Here is a 21,785-nt window from a genome sequence, read left to right as displayed (position 1 = left end):
TATTCATGCCTGAAGAGATGGCGCTATATGTTCTGACATTTTGAGTGAATACGCGGCACACGGCTTGTGAAACAATCATTTAAGAATTGAAAGGGAAAAGAAATACACATGGATTTGAACCATTTATTTCATGTCCTCTGATCACCCCAAGGTCGTCCTCCTTTAACGATGTACTTTTGAAGAGTAATTTAAAATGAGGAAACATGACAGCTAATGTATGTGCAGCAAGCTCCTACCAGCAATAACCAGATTGTTTGTTTGTTTGTTTTGGTACTCTTGGCAAATGTTGATCTGGACAATAGCTTGTCATGGAGTCATACCAAGGGCTCTTTAATGTTTACCTAGGAGAGTAGACAAGGTCTCGAATTACTGTCTGGTCTGAAAGATATCACCTCTGAGAGTTCAGCACCGAAGTATCTGTCTTAGATTTCTGTTTCTCCCCCAGTTAAGACCGTAAGAAATTTAAACAGGACTATGCTATTCAGCCCTTTGAGTCTGCTCTGGCATTTGGTAGGATCATGGCTCACCCAACATTCCTCATGTCCACCTTCCTGCCTTTATTCCGTAAACCTTAATTCCCTGACAGATCAAGAATCTATCTCAGCCTTGAATAAACACCGGCACTCTGTCCCCCACAGATCTGTGTCACGGAGTTCCAAAGACTCCCAACCCACTGAGAGAAGAAATTCCTCCTCATTTCAGGCTTAAATTGGCGGCCCTTCATTCTGAGACTGTAGCTTCTAGGCTTTTCCATGAGGCAAAATATCCCCTTGACCTTATTTTTATTCATTCAAGGCCTGAGGCCGGTATTTATTGCCCATGGGGCAGTTATATTCAACCACATTGCTGTGGGTCTGGAGTCACATGACGGCCAGAACAGGTAAGGATGGCAGTTTCCTTCCCGAAGGGGGATTAGTGAACCAGGTGGGTTTTTTCCCCAATAATTGTCAATGAATTCATGTTCATCATTAGACTCTTAATTCCAGAATTTTATTGAATTCAAATTCCACCATCTTCCATGGCAAGATTCAAAGCCAGGTCCCCAGAGCATTCCTTGGGTTTGTGGATTAATAGTCCAGTGACAATACCACTAGGCCATTGCCTCCCCATTTACATTGATCCTGTTGAGCCCCTTTCAAAGAGATCATTTTTCGTTCTTCTAGATTCCATTGAGTAGAGTCCTAACCTGTGTAATCTTTGCTCATAAGATAATTTCTCCATACCAGGGATCTTCCTAGTAATCTTTGAGGAGAAAGTGAGGTCTGCAGATGCTGGAGATCAGAGATGGAAATGTGTTGCTGGAAAAGCGCAGCAGGCTAATGCCCGAAACATCGATTCTCCTGTTCCCTAGATGCTGCCTGACCTGCTGCGCTTTTCCAGCAACACATTTCCATCATCTTCCTAGTAATGTAAGTCAATTCTAGAGAGTGGACTTGAGCCATGTTATCTTAAATTGTTTGTTCGTGTAGCCATTAGCGAACTCAGGATTGGTCAGCAAGTGCTGCCTGATTGTGGAATCACATCTAACAATGGGCATTTTGTTTTGGGTATTTGAAAGCACATCTGGTTTGATGCAGTCTTTATTCAGCCTATTATGGACATGCTGTTTGCTTTGATCAGCCAGTTGCTGGGATGCACGGCTTATGAACCTGACATTGCATCAGCACTGAAATATACACAGTGTTATTCAGTTTGTGGTAGGAAGAACATCTTTTTTGAGCGAATGGCAACACCCTGTCCATGAAAAATACTCCTCATATCATCACGGCACAGTGGCAGATTGAAATGATTTGATTAACCTGTTGTTCAAATGATTGAGATACTTTACCTTTGCAGAACGATTTGAGGTAGACTGGATAGTCCTCCAATCTGAAAAAGCTAGGCTTTGACACATTGGTGAGCTGGTGCACTATATAGTAAATCATAATTTGCTCAGGATAGCTTTGTGCTCTATTTCTGTGCCAAATTTACAAAGTGAGCAGTTGACAAAGGGCCGTGTTCACACCATTGTTATTGAGGCCAGTCTTCCTAATACATTTTGATTTGAATCCATTTTGATATTGTGCAACTCCATTAATAAGAAAAAAGGCATCTTAAATAACACAGATAAAAGTGTTTAGTTTCATACAGCGCAGGAACAGACTCTGCATCCATGCCGATCAGATTTCCCAAGTTCAACTAGTCCCACTTCCTTGCGTTTGGCTCATATCCCTCTAAATCTTTCATATTCTTGTATCTTTCTAGATGCCCTTTAAATGTTGCAATTGTACCAGACTCCTCCACTTCCTCTAGCAGCTCATTCCATACACGCACCACTCTCTGTGTGAAAAAAGTTGCCTCCAGGAGCCCTCACTCTAAACCAATGCCCTCTAGTTTCAAACTCCCCAACCCTGGGGAAAAGACCTTGGCTATTCACCCTATCTATGCCCCTCATGATCTTATGAACCATTATAAGGTCACCCCCTCAACCTCCGACACTCCTGGGAATGAGGTCCCAGTCTATCCATCCTCTCCATGTAATCTTTTCTGTACCCTTACTAATTTAAATAATGCTTCCTATACAAGGAGACCAGAATTGTGCACAGTATTCCAAAAGTAGCCTCATCGATGTCTTGCACAGCTGCAATATGATGTCCCAACTCTTGTACCCAATGCTCTGACCAATGAAGGCAAGCATGACAAACACCACCTTCACCACCCTATCAACATGCGACACCACTTTCAAGAAACAATGAACCTGCATGACTAGGTCCCTCTGTTCAACAACACTCCCCAGGGCCCTACCATTAACTGTGTCAGTCCTGCCCTGGTTTGTCTTACCAAAATGCAACACCTCACGTTTATCTAAATTCACTTGCCAGCCATTTGGCCCATCTCATAGAGTCATAGAGTTGTACAGCATGGAAACAGACCCTTTGTTCCAATACAGCCATGCTGACCAACTATCCTAAATTAATGTAGTTCCATTTGGCCCATATCCCTCTTAAACATCTCCTATTCATGTACCCATCCAGATGCCTTTTAAGTTGAGTAAGATCTCTTTGTACCCGTAGATAACCTTCTTCACTGTCCACTATACCACCAATTTGGTGTTATCCACAAACTTACTAACCATATTTCCTGTATTCTCATCGACATCATTGATATAAATGACACATAACAATGGATGCAGGCTTCCAGTACAAAATGTACAAGATTCATCAGAGAAGCAACTCAATAAAATGGTCAAGCAGCCTATGACCTTTCAGAACTTAGGGCTGCTTGAAAACCCTTTGAATTAGTGATGCTGCCTGTTTAAGAGGTGATGAACTTTGTTGTTCCTGTTTGCAATGAGGAAAAGTGCACTCTGTAGTGTGACAATTTGTTTGGATGTACAGATTTCAGGGATCTTGTTTTATTGGTAGTTTATTCTTGGTGAACACTGTCGGAATTATTGATTTCTGTAACAGGGCAACTGGGAATCTTTCATAAGAAGATTTTTTTCCCTGAAGTCAATTTCACCAATGAACTATTTCTATAGCATCTTTTCTCATGTTGTAAAATTTTCCTCTGTACTTGACAGGAGAGTTACCAAGCAAAACATGACATTGAGCCTCATAAAGGGACATTTTGGGAAGACTTTGGCGAAGGAGAGATGTTTTAAAGTGCTGTAAGATGGGGAAGAGAGGGGTAGAAGAGGGAATTCCAGACACGTGAATTTTAAATTCCTCAACTCCTCCCCCATCATTTCAAAATGCAATTTCATTAATAATTTAGTAATGTTGCAATTTTCAAAGTTCTTAGTGGTTAAAACCTCAATTTTGATGAAATAAGAGAAATTCCACAGAAATTATTAAAGTTTAATCTTTCTTTTTCAAAGATTGTGGATTCAATCAGAGTCCAAGATTATTTAAAGTTAGACCAGTGGGTCCTGTTTTTAGGAGTTTCCCAACTTCCTAAGGCACCAAAATGGCAGACAGGAAGCCGCTCACCCTTGCAACTGCAAATATGCCATCCACCATGTTGGCACAGGACAAAGAAGAGATGATGTTTAACCATACCGAAAGTAGGTGTTGACTCATTGTCCACCATATAGGGAAAGGATAAAGAACAGGTGAGCTTTAACCACACCCAAACAGGTTTTAGCTCCTTTGTAAATATAAATTTGGAATATAATGCTTGCTACAGGTCTTTTGTTATTGTTTCCAAATTGGCATTTCTGAATTAGGCCTTAAACAATGAAAAATATGTTGAAAGAGAACTTTTCAGTGGAGGAAAGAATCCCTCCTGAGTAAATTTCAGCCGGATCCTCTTGGCAGTTGTCAGGCAGAACAAGCCCCTCCTGGTTCAGGTTGGCCGATCCCAATCAGATTGAGCCACCAGGGTGAAAAAAAGAGAACTCATTGGTTGACAGAAGCTGAAGACAAATGGGAGTGAACAGAAAACAAGAAGTGAGGAAAAAAAGTTTGCCCAACTAAGAAAACAATAGTCATTCGTAACTGGAAAAACTAAGCTGAGAGTAGATTCTCACAAAGTAAAGATTTTTAAAAAGGATAGAAGGCACAGAAAGCAATATTCAAACACCTGAGTAGTAACCATAAATGTGTTTGGAAGAGAAAGGTACTGGTACAATATGGTCTCAACAGCCATGATTGGACATAGAGTATGCATGTCAGACATGTGCTATTCAGCCTGACTAGTGCATGTCAGTGTTTATACTTCACTCAGCTTCTTCCCATCCTTCCCCAATGTAACATTCAATGGTTTGATTGTTCTACAGTTGATTAGTTTTTTTTTTCCGATTCATTAACTCTTGTTTGACTGATTATGCCTGTGTGTGGAGCTAAAGAGTTAGGTACAATCACAAATCTGGGAATGTTCTGGAAGGATCTGGAATGTAAAGATCACATGTTGAAAACTTTTCACGTTCTGAGTTGTTTTAAAGTATTACAGATGAAAGATTTAGAACCAGAGCCATCTCTGAATTGCTCAGAGATAAATAAGCTACAAAGACTAGACTCATCTAACTGTGTCACTGTCTATCTCCCTATTTGCTACAGAACGTAGAACATTACAGCGCAGTACAAGCCCTTTGGCCCTCAATGTTGCACTGGCATGTGGAACCAATCTGAAGCCCATCTAACCTCTACTATTCCATTCTCGTCCATATGTCTATCCAATGACCATTTAAATGCCTTAAAGTTGGTGAGTCTACTGCTGTTGCAGGCAATGCGTTCCATGCCCCTACTACTCTCTGAATAAAGAAACTACCTCTGACATCTGTCCTATGTCTATCACCCCTCAATTTAAAGCTATGACCCCTCGTGCTAGCCATCACCATCCGAGGAAAAAGGCTCTTACTGTCCACCCTATCTAACCCTCTGATTATCTTATATGTCTCAATTAAGTCACCTCTCAAACTTCTTCTCTCTCACAACCTCAAGTCCCTCAGCCTTTCCTCGTAAGACCTTCCCTCCATACTAGGCAACATCCCAGAAAATCTCCTCTGAACCATTTCCAAGGTTTTCACATCCTTTCGATAATGCGGTGACCAGAACTTATGCAATACTCCAAATGTGGCTGCACCAGAGTTTTGTACAGCTGTAGCATGATCGCATGGTTCTGAAACTCAATCCCTCTACCAATAAAAGCTAACACATCATACGCCTTCTTAACAACCCTATCAAGCTGGGTGGCAACTTTCAAGGATCCATGTACCTGGACACCAAGATTTCTCTACTCATCTACGCAATCAAGAATCTTACCATTAGCCCAGTACTCTGCATTCCTGTTACTCCTTCCAAAGTGAATCACCTTAAACTCTATTTGCCATCTTTCAGCCCAGCTCTGCAGCTTATCTTTGTCTCTCTGTAACCTACAACATCCTTCGTCACTATCCACAACTCTACCAACCTTAGTGTCATCTGCAAATTTACTCACCCATCCTTCTATGCCCTCAGCCAGGTCATTTATAAAAATGAGAAACAGCAGTGGATCCAAAACAGATCCTGCAGTACCCCACTAGTACCTTTACTCCAGGATGAATATTTTCCATCAACCACCACCCTCTGTCTTCTTTCAGCTAGCCAATTTGTGATCCAAACCACTAAGTCACCTTCAATCCCATGCCTCCATATTTTGTGCAATAACCTACCATGGGGAACCTTATCAAACGCCTTACGGAAATTCATATACACCACATCAACTGCTTTACCCTCATCCACCTGTTTGGTCACTTTCTCAAAGAACTCAATAGGATTTGTGAGGGACAACTTACCCTTCACAAAACCGTGTTGACTATCCCTAATCAACTTATTCCTTTCTAGATGATTGTAAATCCTATCTCGTATCACCCTTTCCAACACTTTTCCTACAACCGAAGTAAGGCTCACGGGTCTATAATTTCCAGGGTTTTCCCAACTGCCCCTCTTGAACAAGGGAACAACATTTGCTATCCTCCAGTCTTCTGGCACTATTCCTGCAGACAATGTCATAAAGATCAAAGCCAAAGGCTCAGCAATCTCCTCCCTGGCTTCTCAAAGAATCCTAGGATAAATCCCATCCGGCTCAGGGGACTTATCTATTTTTACACTTTCCAGAATTGCTAACACCTCCGTCTTGTGAACCTCAATCCCTTCTGGTCTGGGAGCCTGTATCTCAGCATTCTGCTCGACAACATTGTCTTTTTGTCTTGCTATCTTGTTTCACATTCCTTCATAGGATGTGGGCATCACTGACTGGACTGATATTTATTTCCCATCCCTAATTGGTCTGAGAAAGTGGTGACGAGCTGCTGTTTTGAACCGTCCAATCTATGTGGAGTCTGCACACCCACAATGTTGTTAGGGAGCAATTCCAGGATTTGGACCCAGTGACTGAAGTCACGGCAATAAATTTCCAAGTGAGAACGGGGAGTAGCTTGGAGGGGAACATGCAGGTGTTGGCCCTCCCAGGTATTTGCTGCCCTTGTCCTTTTAGCCAGTGGAGGACATGGGTTTTGAAGGTGTTGTTGAAAGAGTCTTGGTGGGTTGATGCAGTGCATCTTGTAGATGGTACACGCTGCTGTCCCTTTGTGTCAATAGTGCGCACAATAACTGTTGAAGGTTGTGGGTAGAGTGCCAATAAGTGGGGCTGCTTTGTCCTAGTTGTGTTTTGTTTCTTGTGTTGCTGTAGCTGCACTCATCGAGGCAAGTGAGGAGTATTCCATCAATGCTGCTGATTTGTGCAGGGTAGAAGATGGACATGCTTTGGGGAGTCAGGAAGGGGGTTACTCACTGAAGGGTTCCGAGCTTCTGGTCTGTTCTTGCAGCTGCAGTATTTCTGTGGCTATACAGTGGTGCATTCTCAATCAGGGATCTATGCAGGAAAGAAAATTGAGTTGGTTCAGGTGAGGCATGTTGCTCAACTTGGGGCTTCACTCAAGATATCAATATTCTATTTCTGCTGTAAGAATAAAGTAATATGGATTGTACGTTCAACAGATATGACATCAAACATATATTGCTTTTAAGGGCACATCAACTGTCACATGGACTCTACATGTTTGGATCAAAAATAATAAATCAATATAAAAGTAATGCTCTCAAATAACCAAAATAATTACTTCTTAGATGAACTATCTTTCACTATAGTATCAAGGTTTTATCATCTATTGCCAATCCCTAATTGTCCTGGAACTGAATGGCTTTCAGAGAGTGTTGAGATTCAATTATATTGTCAAAATATAATTGTAAATGTCAAACCAGAATGAATAAGGACAGCAGATTTCCTTTCTTTTAAGGACATTAATGACCAGATGAGTTTTCCCCAACAATTATTCCATTGCTGAGATGTTATGAATTGATTTTGATTTCCAAAAAGACTTGATTCCCACAGCCCCAGATCATTATAGTCTGGTGACATTACCACAATGCTACCATCTACCTCCTTCTGTGAGCAGTTTTGGTACTAATTTTCCTAACCAAACGGTTCCAAAAGGTGTTGGAGGTGACAATTCTGGAGTTAAGGAGTTGAAACGACCAGAAATAGCTGCACCATTACAAAGAATATGTTTCATCATTAATTTCAGTTACGTCCCGCATACTGACAATGAATGTGCTTTGTGAATTCTAGGGTTTCTCCTGTTTCATTGCTGATGTTTGCATGCATTGCTCTGGTCTTTCTAATTTGCAAATGAACTGAATAATTTATCGTCGTGTACCTGTGTTATACTTAGGCATGCTGCTTTGAATTGCTGGCAAAACAGCAGGCTAAACATTTCCACTTGGGCACATCAGCTTCAGTGTGAGCCATGGGATTTTAAGTAAATTACCAAAATGGTCGACACAGCAAAATCTAGAGATACATGGTAAATTAACTTGAGGCAGATGCTTGGTTTACATGGCCCTTAAGTGTGGCACGGTGGCTCAATGGTTAGCACTGTTGCCTCACAGCCAGGGACCCAGGTTCGATTCCAGCCTTGGGCGACTGTCTATGTGGAGTTTGCACATTCTCCCCGTGTCTGCGTGGGTTTCCTCCGGGTGCTCCGGTTTCCTCCCACAGTCCAGAGATGTGTAGGTCAGGTGAATTGGCCATGCTAAATTGCCCTAAGTGTTAGGTGCATCAGTCAGAGGGAAATGGGTCTGGGTGTGTTACTCTATGGAGGGTCGGTGTGAACTTGTTGGGCCAAAGGACCTATTTCCACGCTGTAGAGAATATAATCTAAAACAACAAACATAAAAGTGCATTGTACTGTCTCTTTGGTAGTTTTTGCGGGAAACACTGTTTCCAGAAAAGTCAATAAACCAAAGTTTAATAAACTGAAAATAAATGTCAAAAGATGAAAGGAGATGGGGGCAGATAAGGATTGGATTTAAGGTGAGCCTTTAGCATTGCTTATCACTGGCAGCATGGTGGCTCAGTGGTTGGCACTGCTGCCTCACAGTGCCAGGGATCTGGGTTCGATTCCACCTTTGGGTGACTGTGAATTTGCATGTTTTCTCTGTGTGAATTTGCTCCAGTTTCCTCCCATAGTCTAAAGATGTGTGGGTTAGGGTGGATTGGCCATGCTTAAATTGCCTGTAGTGTCCAGGGGTATGCAGGCTGGGTGGATTAACCATGGGATATAAGGAATTACAGGGATAGGGTAGGGGTAATGTGGGTTTGTGGTGCTTCTTTCTGAAGGGTGGGTGTGACATTAATGGGCCGGATGGCCTGCTTCCAAACTGTGGGGATTTTATATGTTGGTATGAGCTATCTGGTATATTTACTGTCACCATCCTCTTCCCTGATAGAGATCCAGGGGCTCTGGTTTATTGAGATGAGGTGAGGTCCTTGTCTTAAACACGATGAAGCTTATTGTGTGATTGCAGCCAGGGTACATTAATACGGTAGACATGGTTACAGAGAATGTGAGGAAGGTCCCTACAATTCTGAGCTGTCCTTCCACCAAGTCTGTTTAACCTTCCATTAACCCTTGTCACACTCTTGCACAACCGAAACACTTCTTTTAACAGAGGGACTTGTTATGATCTAACATGCACTGCCTGAAAGGAGTCTGCAGTCAGACTCAACAATAACTTTCAAAAACAGATTGGATATATGTTTGAAAAAGGTGAGGTTTTCAGGGCTGTTTTCATCCATTATATAAATAGTTTGCATATGGACATAGGAAATATGGTTAGTACGTTTGCAGATGACGCCAAAATTGGATGTGTAATGGACAGTGAAGAAGGTTACCTCAGAGTACAACGGGGTCTTGATCAGATGGGCCAATGGGCCAAGGAGTGGCAGATGGAGTTTAATTTAGATAAATGTGAGGTGCTGCATTTTGGAAAGGCAAATCAGGGCAAGACTTATACACTTAATGGTAAGATCCTGGGGAGTGTTGCTGAACAAAGAGACCTTGGAGTGCAGGTCCATAGTTCCTTGAAAGTGATGTTGCAAGTAGATAGGATAGTGAAGAAGGTGTTCATTATGCTTGCCTTTATTGGTCAGTGCATTGAGTGTCGGAGTTGTGAGATCATGTTGTGGCTGTATAGGACATTGATTAGGCACCTTCTGGAATACAGTTTGTTCTGATATAATGCAATAATTCCAATCTTGTGTCATCCCGTGTTATAAGAAAATTGCGCAATAGCTAGACCAAGTAAACTATTGGGGCCAAATCATGATGTAGCCAATATAGGTATGGAAAATTCGCATTCTACAAATAAAAATAGAAATTTTTCAATCGTATTCAAGCCAATTTGCGCTGAAGAAACACAGGTTAGAGCAGAACCAACTGTACTGTGTTCAGTTTTGGTCTCCCTGCTGTATGAAAGATGTTGTGAAACTTGAAAGGATTCAGAAAAGATTTACAAAGATGTTGCCAGGGTTGGAGGGTTTGAGCTACAAGGAGAGGATGCACAGGCTGGGGCTGTTTTCTCTGGAGCGTCGGAGGCTGAGGGGTGGCCTTTAAAGAGGTTTATAAAATCATGAGGGGCATGGATAGGGTAAACAGAAAAGGTCATTTCCCTGGGATAGTCCAGAACTAGAGGGCATCGGTTTAGGGTGAGAGGGGAAAGATTTAAAAGGGACCTAAGGGGCAACTTTTTCACACAGAGGATAGTGTGTGTATGGAATGAGCTGCCAGAGGAAGTGGTGGAGGCTGGTACAATTACAGCATTTAAAAGGCATCAGGATGGGTAAATAAATAGGAAGGGTTGAGAGGGATATGGGCCAAATGCTGGCAGATGGGGCTAGATTGATTTAGGATATCTGGTCGGCATGGACAAGTTGGACCAAAGGATCTGTTTCTGTGCTGTACATCTCTATGATAATGGAGAAAGGGGAGGAGAGTGGAACATGTTAACCAGTTCTTTCACGTAGCCAGCACAGGTGATTAAAGGGCCTTTGGGCAGTTACCAATCGAACCTATTTATTTTCTGTTCCCTGTTATTTTCTTTGCAGGGTTTTCCAGTTCAGCCATGAGTAATTCTTTTGTGACTCTGGCTGAGGTCCTGGAGGCAAGAGGAAGTCCTATGGATGATGATGAAATTTGGGCCTTATTGTTGCAAGCTGCCGAGGTCTTGCAGGAGAATGCACTGCAAGGTAATTTCTTTACAAACTCCAGTTATTATTTAATTTTGACGTTGTGCCTGTAAGTGCTACAAAACAAGTTCCAATCTTCACAAAACGCGGGCACGATCACAAATGTCTGCTTTGGGCTCCCATGGATTGGGAGCCACCACTTCACAAGCAGCTTTGTTTGTCATTCACTTTGCATCATCAGCTTCTCATCCATCGGGAAGTCGGGAAAGCATTCCTCTGGTAAAAGCAAGAAATTGCAGAGACTGGAATCTGAGGTAAAAATGGCTACTCAACAGGTCAGGCAGCATCTGTGAAGAGGGAGACAGAGTTAATATTTCCTAAATATGATGACCATTGTCTAATGAAAGCTCCTCGAACTGGAACTTTAATCCTGCCTCCTGTGGTGAATTCTGCTGAGTAATTCCAGTTTATTTCTGTTTTATAATCACAAGGACATAAGGACTAGGAGCTGGAGTAGGCCTTTTGATCCATTGAGCCTGCTCTCTCATTCAATAAGATCATGGCTGATCTTTTCATGGACTCAGCCCCACTTACCTGTCCTCTCACCGTAATCCTTAATTCCTTTACTGTTCAAAAATCTATCTATCTTTGCCTTAAAAGCAATCAGTGAGGTAGCCTCATCTGCTTCACAATTCCACAGATTCCCTTGGTTGAAGAAGGTCCTCCTCAACTCAATCCTAAATCTTCCTCCCCTTATCTTCAGGCTATGCCCCTTAGTTCTAGTCATTGCTGAGTTGTAGCTTCTTGTCTGATATATTATTAACGTTTCAAGGAGCATGATATGTTGGATTCTGTCAAAGGTTGAAATGGACATGATTTAGGCACAGTTCCTTCTCAACACTTCCCTTTCTCTGCACGACGTGAGATGTGAACCGACAATGAGCACCAGGAAACGTGCCCGTAATCAAAGGGAGAGATTTTGAAGAGATGATGAAAGAAGAAGAGAAAGAGGGCAAGATGATAGACATGGCCAGTAATATGGGCTCTAATGGCAAACATGCTGACTGGGGATTGAGTGGGAGTTAGATGACAGGGCCAGAGTTTAAAGAATGGTGTGCGCATTGAAAATCATGAACTCAGAGATGGTTCAAGGACAGATTGGAACACTGTTTCAGAGAAACTTGCAGATAAAATCAAGAATTTTGCAATGAATGTGTTGGTGGAACGAGAGCTCCTGATGGTCCACAATTACAGGATGATTAGAAGGTGGGACTTAATGTTGCAGGACAAGGGCAGATGATGATACTTAGCAAGTCAGCAAGAAGAGCTGTGGAGACAGGAAGTGAATGGTATGGCTAGCCATTTGATTGTGCTAAAATGTATAGCCCAAGATTTTGGTGCTTTTTGATTAGAAAGGTTGAACCAATTAGGACAAAAGTCATTGTGTCGCAGTTAAATGTGTTAGAACTATGACCCACGTTGTTTCCCAAAGCCAGCACAATATTGACAGCTCACCACCCTGAATATCCTTATGCCTTCTGTCATTCTGTGCCATCTGATTGGATCTCATCTAATAATATAGAGCTTGCTGTTAGATCCCACTACAGCATTGATGATTAAAAATATACAGGTCCAAATGTTACAAATGATTTGTCACAAATAGAAACTCCAAATGAGATATAATATCTTAGTAAAATATTTACACCTGCATTGTTCAGGGCTGAACTGTAAAATGGCCTGAACTGGGACTGTGTCCAGAATAACTTTGCAGCTTATTCCTCAGAATATCGAATGGCTCTTGGAAGCTATTGCCAGTCTGAGCTGATTGCTGGTTTTGTTTGTTCTCACTGAAAATGTTCCACTGAAAATGCTACCTGTTTATTACAATACTCAAGCTGCTCAAATGTCAGGGCAGCTCCCTCTCTGTCATAAAAGTTTTCTGCTTTCTTAGCAACGTTACATAAAAGCAGCAAACACTTTGACCCTGGGAACTGGTTCCACTATCATTCGTCGACACACCCAAATGATTCTGAATTCCAAGGCTCAGGCTTTTGCCATACTGTGATGCGGTATGAGTGTTGGCATAGCCAGGATGCCATCTTCTGTAAAGAAACTAGCTTTAACCCATCTTACGGGCATCATTCTGAGAGTAGGTATAAACAGTGGAAAGCCAGGAGGCCATCCACATTTAGTTAAAGTGGCACTGATGTAAACAAACTGGCATTTAATACCAGAGGGCATCTTTTCATTAGCAAAATCAAATTGGGATTTAGCAACAATGGATTGGGAAATAAATCCACTCGATCTCCACTCTCAACATTCTTTCTGGAAATTTATTTTAATGGGAAGGTGTGCAGGTTGGGTGGATTGACTATACTAAATTGCTCATAGTGTCCAGGGATGTACAGGCAGGGTGGGTTGGCCGTGGGAAATGCAGGGTTACAGGGATAGGTAGGGAGATGGATCTGGGTGCTCTTTGAAGAGTCAGTGTGGACTCGATGGGCCAAATGGCCTGCTTCTACACTCGAGGGATTCTATGTTTCTATAATCATATAATTGAATTGCAGATAATAGAAGATCGACATGGTCACATGTTGATCTAATTGAAGCAAATTCAACATCATTGCCATGAAGGAATTTGAAGGAAAAGCAACTGATGTTGAATTTGCTTCAATTAGATCAACATTGATTCAACTTTACCTCACAAAACGGATACTTTCCATGAATATACTTAGCTACATTGTCCTTTTCTATTTAATTGGTTCGAGGACATCATCTACCAAATGAAGAAAATGTTTACTTAACAAATAGATTGCTCACTTCATCTCCTGTACAATTTTCTCGATCGGTTACGTCATTACACTCTTCAAAAAATGTCTCAAAACTCCACAAGGCCCAAGCGAAACCATGTTTGAAGATTATCTAAAAAAACAAAACAACTTCAACAATATCCCACTTAAGAATAAACAGCCCCAGTGTGTTTACAATGCTTTTGTTTGACTGTTTTAGTAGGCATGCTGCTTGTTCCTCAACCTCTCATGCACATCCATACAGCTGCATGTTACATGAGAGGGACGTGAACTCACTTAGATTCAGAGTTCTGTTCCCAAATCACGTGTTTTCTGACTTGTATTAGAAAGATGTTTTAACTGAGGTGAGGATGTCCGCTGTGGAATGGAATTGGAACCTATAATTCATAGAGTAGCGCTGTGCTGGAGTAAAGATGGGCCTCTATTGGCAGCATATTTTTACAACTATCGGCTATCTCAGTACACTTTGCAGTTGGTGAAGTACTTTCTTAAAACATAGCCTCAAGAAAAAGCACGCTCCCATACAATGTGATGGTGTCTAGATAATCAGATTTTTTGTGATGGTTGGCTTGCAGGATAAACATTAGCGAAAGCACCAAGAGTAATGCTACTGGTCCACTTCCAAATAGGAGACAAATATAAGTTTCATTTTTAATGTACAGGGCCTCAGTTGAGGTCTTATGCAGCAGACGGGTGTCTCTGACACTCCCTCAGCACTCAGGCAATGAGTGCCTGCTTTGTTTTTTCTGTCAAGTCCTAGAGTCAGTCTTGAACTGAGGAGGTTAAGGGGCAAGAATGCTTCTCAGCTGACTCAGTAGGGCAACACTAACACAGCACCTGAAGCCTTTCTGATGCCTGATTTGGTAGTGCTTTCCTTTTTGGATCATGGTATTAAATTGGAAATGGTAGCTGGGGCCTAATGTTCCCTTCAGACTCGCAAGATGTTTACCTTGACCCCACAGCCACTTGGAGCACAGGCCTAGCAGCCATGTTGGACTCACCTCTGAAGGTGGATGACCCTGCAATGTCAATGGCCAGCACCTCAATCGCACGTCTAGTGTTAAAGCAAACTATCCCTTTTGAAGCCCCCTCTGCCCGCAGCATGCCCACTGAATTCTGCCCTCAGAATGAAGAGCTTGAGTTATCAGGAGGGGCGGGATGGGCTGAGACTTTTTTCACTGGAGCGTAAGAGGTTGAGGGGTGACTTTTATAGAAGTTTATAAAGTCATGAGGAGTATGGATAAAGTTAATGACAGGTGCCTTTTCCCTCGGGTGGGGAGTTTCAAGACTAGGGTGCATATTTTTAAGGACAGAGGGGAAAGATTTTAAAAGAGATATATGGGGTGTTTTTTACACATTGGGTTCTTGTGTGGAATGAACCTCCAGAGGAAGTGGTAGATGTAGCACAGTTACAACATTTAAAAGACGTTTGGATAAGTCTTTTATAAGTCATGAATAAGAAATGTTTGGAGGTACGTGGGCCAAGTGCAGCAAGGTGGAACTAGTTTATTTTGGGAACATGGTTGGCATGGACTGGTTGGACCGAAGGGTCTGTTTTCCTGCTGACTCAGGATTGTGGGAGGTGAAAGTGGGAGATGACTAGGCCTTCTCCCATCCTGGGCTGCATTCACCTTTTGCTCCCTCAGCAAGAGGTCAGACTGGCTTCCTTGGATTATACACCATTAATAGTTGGAGTCGTGTATAGGCCTCCAAACAGTAGGCAGGAGCTGGGGCGCAAGATACACCAGGAGATAGAAAAGGTGTGTAAGAAAGGCAAAAATTCAGTGATCATGGGGAATTTCAATGTACAGGTGGACTGGGAAAATCACATTGGTAATGGATTGCAAGAAAAGGAATTTGTGGAATGTCTGCAAGACATAGGGCGGCACGGTGGCACAGTGGTTAGCACTGCTACCTCACAGTGCCAGAGACCCGGGTTCAATTCCCGCCTCAGGCGACTGACTGTGTGGAGTTTGCACATTCTCTCCGTGTCTGCGTGGGTTTCCTCCGGGTGCTCCGGTTTCCTCCCACAGTCCAAAAATGTTCAGGTTAGGTGAATTGGCCATGCTAAATTGCCCGTAGTGTTAGGTGCAGGGGTAAATGTAGGGGAATGGGTCTGGGTGGGTGCGCTTTGGCGGGTCGGTGTGGACTTGTTGGGCCGAAGGGCCTGTTTCCACACTGTAAGTAATCTAATCTAATATCTAATCTAATCTAATCTAATGACTTTTTGGAGCAGCTTGTGGTGGAGCTCACTAGGGAACAGGCAATACTGGGTTTAATGTTGTGCAGTGAGGCAGATATGATAAGGGAGCTTAAGGCGAAGGAACCCTTAGGAGGCAGTGATCATAATATGATTGAATTTACTCTGCAATTGGAGAGGGATAAGATAGAATCAGAGGTAACAGTAGTACAGCTGAATAAAGGCAACTGCAGAGGCATGAGGGTGGAGCTGGGTAGAATTGACTGGGAGAGGACCCTAGCAGGAAAGACTGTGGAACAGCAAAGGCAGGGGTTTCTGGGAGTAATTCAGGAGACACAGCAGAGATTCATCCTGAGGAAAATGAAGCATGGTACAGGGAGGATGAGGAAACCATGGCTGACGAGGGAAGTAAGGGATAGCATAAAAGCAAAAGAGAAAACATATAATGTAGCAAAAGGCATTGAGAAACCAGAGGATTGGGAAGCTTACAAAGACCAACAGAGGACAACAAAAAAGAAATAAGGGAAGGGATTAGATTAAGTATGAGGATAAGCTAGCCACTAATATAAAGGAAGACTGTAAGAGTTTCTTTAGATATATAGAGGGCAAAAGTGGACATTGGACTGCTGGAAAATGACGCAGGAGAGATAGTAGTGGGGAACAAGGAAATGGCTGAGGAACTGAATAATTATATCTTGTCAGTCTGCATGGTGGAAGACAGGAGTAATATCCCAAAAATTCAAGAGAATGAGGGAACAGAGCTAAGTACGGTGGCCATCACCAAGAAGAAGATGATAGAAAAACTGAATGGCCTGAAGGTGGATAAATAACACAGACCAGATGGACTATACACCAGAGTTCAAAAGGAGATAACTGAAGAGGTAGTGGAGGTGTTTGTGGTGATCATTTAGGAATCTCTAGAATCAGAGAGGGTCCAAGAGGACTGGAAAATTGATAATGTGACACCCCTATTTAAAAAGGGAGTAAGGCAAAAGATGGGAAATTGCAGACTGATTAGCCTAACCTTGGTCAAATGTAAGATTTTGGAGTCCATTGTGAAGAATGAGATTTCTGAATTCTCAGAAGTGTATGGTAAAATAGGGTAAAGACAGCGTGGTTTCATCAAGGGGAGGTCGTGCCTGACAAGTCTGCTAGAATTCTTTGAGAAGTAATGAGCAGGTTAGACCAAGGAGAGCCGATGGATGTTATCTACCTGGACTTCAAGTAGCCCTTTGACAAGGTGCCGCACAAAAGGCTGCTGAGTAAGATAATGGCCCATGGTCTCAGAGGCATTTTGTTAGCATTGATAGAAGCTGGGCTGTCTGGCAGAAAGCAGAGAGTGGGGATAAAAGGGTCTTTCTCAGGATGGCAGCCGGTGGCAAGTGGTGTTCCGCAAGGGTCAGTGTTGAGATAACAACCTTTTACTTTATACATTTACAATCTAGATGAAGGAACTGAGGGCGTTCTGGCTAACTTTGCAGATGATACAAAGATAGGTAGAGGAACAGGTAGCATTGAGGAAGCGGGGAGGCTGTAGAAGGATTTGGGCAGGTTAGGAGATTGGGCAAAGAAGTGACAGATGGAGTACAACGTGGGAAAATGTGAGGTCATGGACTTTGGTCGGAAGAATAGAGGCATGGACTATTTTCTAAATGGGGAGAAAATTCAGAAGTCTGAAGTGCAAAGAGACTTGAGAATTCTAGCCCAGGATTCTCTCAGGGTAAACTTACAGGTTGAGTCAGTAGTTAGGAAGGCAAATGCAATGATGAAATTTATTTTGAGAGGACTTGAATGTAAAAGCAGGGATGTACTTTTGAGGCTCTACGAGGCTCTGGTCAGACCACATTTGGAGTATTGTGTGCAGGTTTGAACCCCATATCTCAGGAAGGATGTACTGGCCCTGGAATATATTCAGAGGAGATTCTCTAGAATGGTGCCAGGAATGAAAAGCTGAATGTATGAGGAACATTTGAGAATGCTGGGTCTATACTCAATGGAGTTTAGAAGGATGAAGGGAGATCTAATTGAAATGTACAGAATACTGAATGACCTGGACAAGTAGATGTTGGGAAGATGTTTCCATTGATAGGAGAGGCTAGGACCCAAGGGCACAGCCTTAGAGTAAAGGGAAGACCTTTTAGAACGGAGATAAGGAGAAACTTCTTCAGCCAGAGAGCGGTGAATCTCTGGAATTCACTGCCACAGAAGGCTGTGGAGGCCAGATCATTGAGTTTATTTAAGACTGGGATCAATAGGTTCTTGAGTATCAAAGGAATCAAAGGTTACAGGGAGAAAGCGGGAGAATGCGGTTGTGAAACTTATCAGCCATGATTGAATAGCGGAGCAGACTCAATGGGCTGAATGACCTAATTTCTGCCCCTATGTCTTATGGTCTTATAAAGCCTTGGGAAGTTAGGTATGACATTCACTCTCTCATTGCATCAGTCATTACTACAACATAGGGCCTCAGTAAGACTCAGAATCCAGTCTTAAAGATTCCCCAGCACTCACCCTTGTCTTTGCAACAGTGCAACTGTTGTATGCAGTTGTCCACACAACAGTGACAGACCCAAGTGAAATGCAGATGGGTTTGATAAAGGAAGATATGTGGTGTATGAACACCAGTATGGATCTATTGGACAGAATGGCCTGTTTCTCTGTTGAAAGTACAATATAATACCTTAATGCAATTGAACAAGATCACCAATGTATTTCTGGAGGTTCTGTTGGCTAACAATAACATTTGGAAACTCAAGGCTCTAATTTCCAAAGTTCAAAGTACACGTCCTTGGAATAAAGTGTATATTGTTCTCATCAGCAGAGCTAAAGACAAACAATTGTGCATGTAAATCATTAATTCTTTGTTCTTCCTAGGGATCCCAAACTAATCTGTGTCAAATAAAAAGGGCTAGGATTCCATGGATGTAAAGTGGGTCACTAAGGATTCAGTAAAACTTCTCAAGCATTCTCCTCCACAGACTGAAGCTCATTTGCACTCTTGGATTCCACTTGCATCCAGCTGTCAATACAGCCTGTGTGTTATTACCAGGATTAGTAGGAAGAAGGAAATCAAAGGAACAGCTTGTTGGAAGGCTTTCTGTTGAGTGCAGTGAGGAGGTAAAAAGAAAAATTGATCATTGAAAAGGGGAAATAGGAAACCCTGGCCCTAGCAACCTGACATTTTGTAGTGAATTCTTAGCACTTCTCATAGTTACTCTGGCGAGAAATACTATTGGTAAAACCAAAGGCCAGCCAAATGTGACAGTTCTCCAACAATCTTAGGAACTGTGCATTCTGTAATGACTAATGCATCCCATATTGGCTCTGGGCGTGTTGTATATATCAGAATGAAATGTACTATGGCACTAATTCAAAACAATACATCTTTGAACACAGTTGACCCAAGGGAATTGATAACAAATCAGGTGTTCTAACAAGAGGAGGAATTTAGTGCCATGTTACAAGAACCTGTACAGATATCACAGAAGAAAAGTACAGAAAAGATCTGTTTGTATGAAATTAGATTAGAAAGGGTACCTTTCATTCCTCTAATTTTGCTTTCCTTTTGAATGATTAATTTATTTATGGTCGCATATATCTTGAAGATATATGTGGCATTTTGAGATACAATAAAGATCAAAAGGAATTACTTAAATAAGAGTTCATCTTCTGTTCAAATTGGGTCCTCAAGCCCAGAGTTCAGGGTTTCTGCAAGGTGTTCTGGTTCTCAAGGTGTCTTGCTCAGGCAACAGCAGTGATGACACTAGTGGCCCAACAGATCCTGGCTCTGCTGCCATGCTGCTGTCTTGTTCACACTGCCAAGAGTCCAGGCTCTGGGCCTACCACAGCTGGGAGTCCTGACTGCAAGCACCACCACTGGTGGGAGCCCAGGCTCTGGGCTTACTGCTGCAGGGAGCCCAGGCTTTGGGCCTACAACTGCTTTGAGTCCCCAGTGCAAGCACCACCACTGCCGGCAGTCCAGGCTTTGGGCCTGCTGCTGCTGGGAGTCCCCACTGCAAGCACCACCACTGCTGGGAGTTCAGGCACTTGGGCTACTGCTGCTGGGATCCCAGGCTCTGGGCCTACTGTTGCCGGGAGTTCATCTCTGGGCACTGCCACTGCCACCAGGAGTCCATGCCACGGATGCTGTAGCCATTGCCTGGCCAACAGTGCTCCAGCCTCAAAGATAAATGAGAAAGGAAGAAGTGAAAAAAGATGAAAAGCACTCAGAAAAAACAATGCCACCGTGGACAAGCTGTGATGAGCCTGAACAGTACATACCGTGCTGGTGCCACCAAAGACGGATGTCCGAGGTCTGTGCGTAGCATCAACTTCTGAAACCAGAAGTCAATGCTGGGAACAGCGCTGGCCTGCCGATTCAGTATTTGCGTCTCTTTGAGGAAATGTTGGAAGGAATGAGTGAACAGTGTGTATTCTTTATCTTGAGAAAGGTGAAAGTAGAGATGGGATTGAATAAAAATGAGCCTCTGAGGTATGCTGTGATGTGGCCTAAATTGCCATTTGTAGAGATTCTGCTGGAAGGTTGGAACTAGTGCAGATCAGATCAGGCAGCTCTGATGCTGCAGCAAGTGTGTGTTATTATTAAATATGAATAGAAACCTGGAGGTCTGGCCTGTGCTTGAATGAAGAACCCAAATTAAAACAGCAAAGATTGAGAGGTGAGATTTTGGACATCTTATAAGGAGATTTTTATGAAGGAATCAAGCCCCATTGCTCTACAAGCCATGCCAAATGTATCAGTCTCCTATTTAATCACCAAGATTATATACTGTAATATTTGCAGATGATGCCAAGCTCAGCAGGAATGTGTGTGGTGAGGAAAATGAAAAACATTTTCAGGTGAAGCAGGGCAGGATTGTATTCCATCACCAACGCGGGAAGGTGTAAGGTTGTTCACTTTGGAAGGGAAACAGACATGCAGTATATTTGCTAAATGGTGAAAGGTTAGAAAATGTGCAAAGGGATCTGGGCATCTTTGTCAGCAAGTCACTGAAGGCCAACATACAAGTTCAGCAAGCTAATGGGAAGGTTAATGGATTGTTAGCCTGTATCAAGAGGAATTGAGTACTGGAGTAGTGAAGTCTTGCTTTAGTTATACAGGAGCTTGGTTAGAACATCCCTGCAGTACTGTGAGAAGGTGTGGTCCCCTTATATCAGGAAAGATAGTTTTGTTGTTGAGGAACTGCAATAAACTTTTGCCTTTGGAATGGTGGGACTGACCTACGAAAAGCAAACAGGACTTCGAGATTGAAGAAGAGAAGTGATCTTATTTAAAAAAACTTCAAAACATTTGAAAGTGTATACGGGGCAGCATGTACAAATGTGGCAGCATGGTGGCTCAGTGTTTAGCACTGCTGCTTCACAGCTCCAGGGACCTGGGTTCGATTCCAGCTTCAGGGGACTGTCTGTGTGGAGTTTGCACATTTTCCCTGTATCTGTGTTGGTTTCCTCCCACAGTCCAAAGGTGTGCGGGTTAGGTGGACTAGCCATGGTAAAATCTCCATGCAGGGTTACAGGGACGGGGTGGGATGCTCTTCAGAGGGTCAGTATAGACTTTCTTGGCTGAATAGCCTCTTTCTGCACAGTGGGCAGGATTCTGTACCAGGAAGAATATTACTGCTGTAGAGGGAGTGCGACAAATCTGTATCTTCGCGATTAGTGTCAGAAGATGAAAAGTCACCGGGCTTAAAACATTAGCTTTGCTTTTTTAGATTAGATTAGATTAGATTACTTACAGTGTGGAAACAGGCCCTTCGGCCCAACAA

General features: G+C 42.7%; 1 protein-coding gene across 8 annotated transcripts in view; it reads left to right on the top strand.

Annotated features, from left to right (window-relative positions):
• The window catches only part of ptpn20 (protein tyrosine phosphatase non-receptor type 20), a 414,663-nt gene that overhangs the window by 31,506 nt on the left and 361,372 nt on the right, over positions 1–21,785 (top strand). For all 8 annotated transcript variants that reach the window (XM_043678810.1, XM_043678805.1, XM_043678807.1 and 5 more), the window contains exon 2: positions 10,909–11,049. In XM_043678810.1, coding sequence (XP_043534745.1) covers positions 10,926–11,049 — 124 coding nt within the window. In that variant the 5' untranslated portion in view covers positions 10,909–10,925. The remainder of the gene's footprint in view (positions 1–10,908; positions 11,050–21,785) is intronic.

The sequence above is a fragment of the Chiloscyllium plagiosum genome, chromosome 38, assembly GCF_004010195.1.
Source record: "Chiloscyllium plagiosum isolate BGI_BamShark_2017 chromosome 38, ASM401019v2, whole genome shotgun sequence".
NCBI lineage: Eukaryota > Metazoa > Chordata > Chondrichthyes > Orectolobiformes > Hemiscylliidae > Chiloscyllium > Chiloscyllium plagiosum.
Note: the sequence above shows the minus strand (reverse complement) of the source record. Positions and strands in the feature narration are given on the sequence as shown.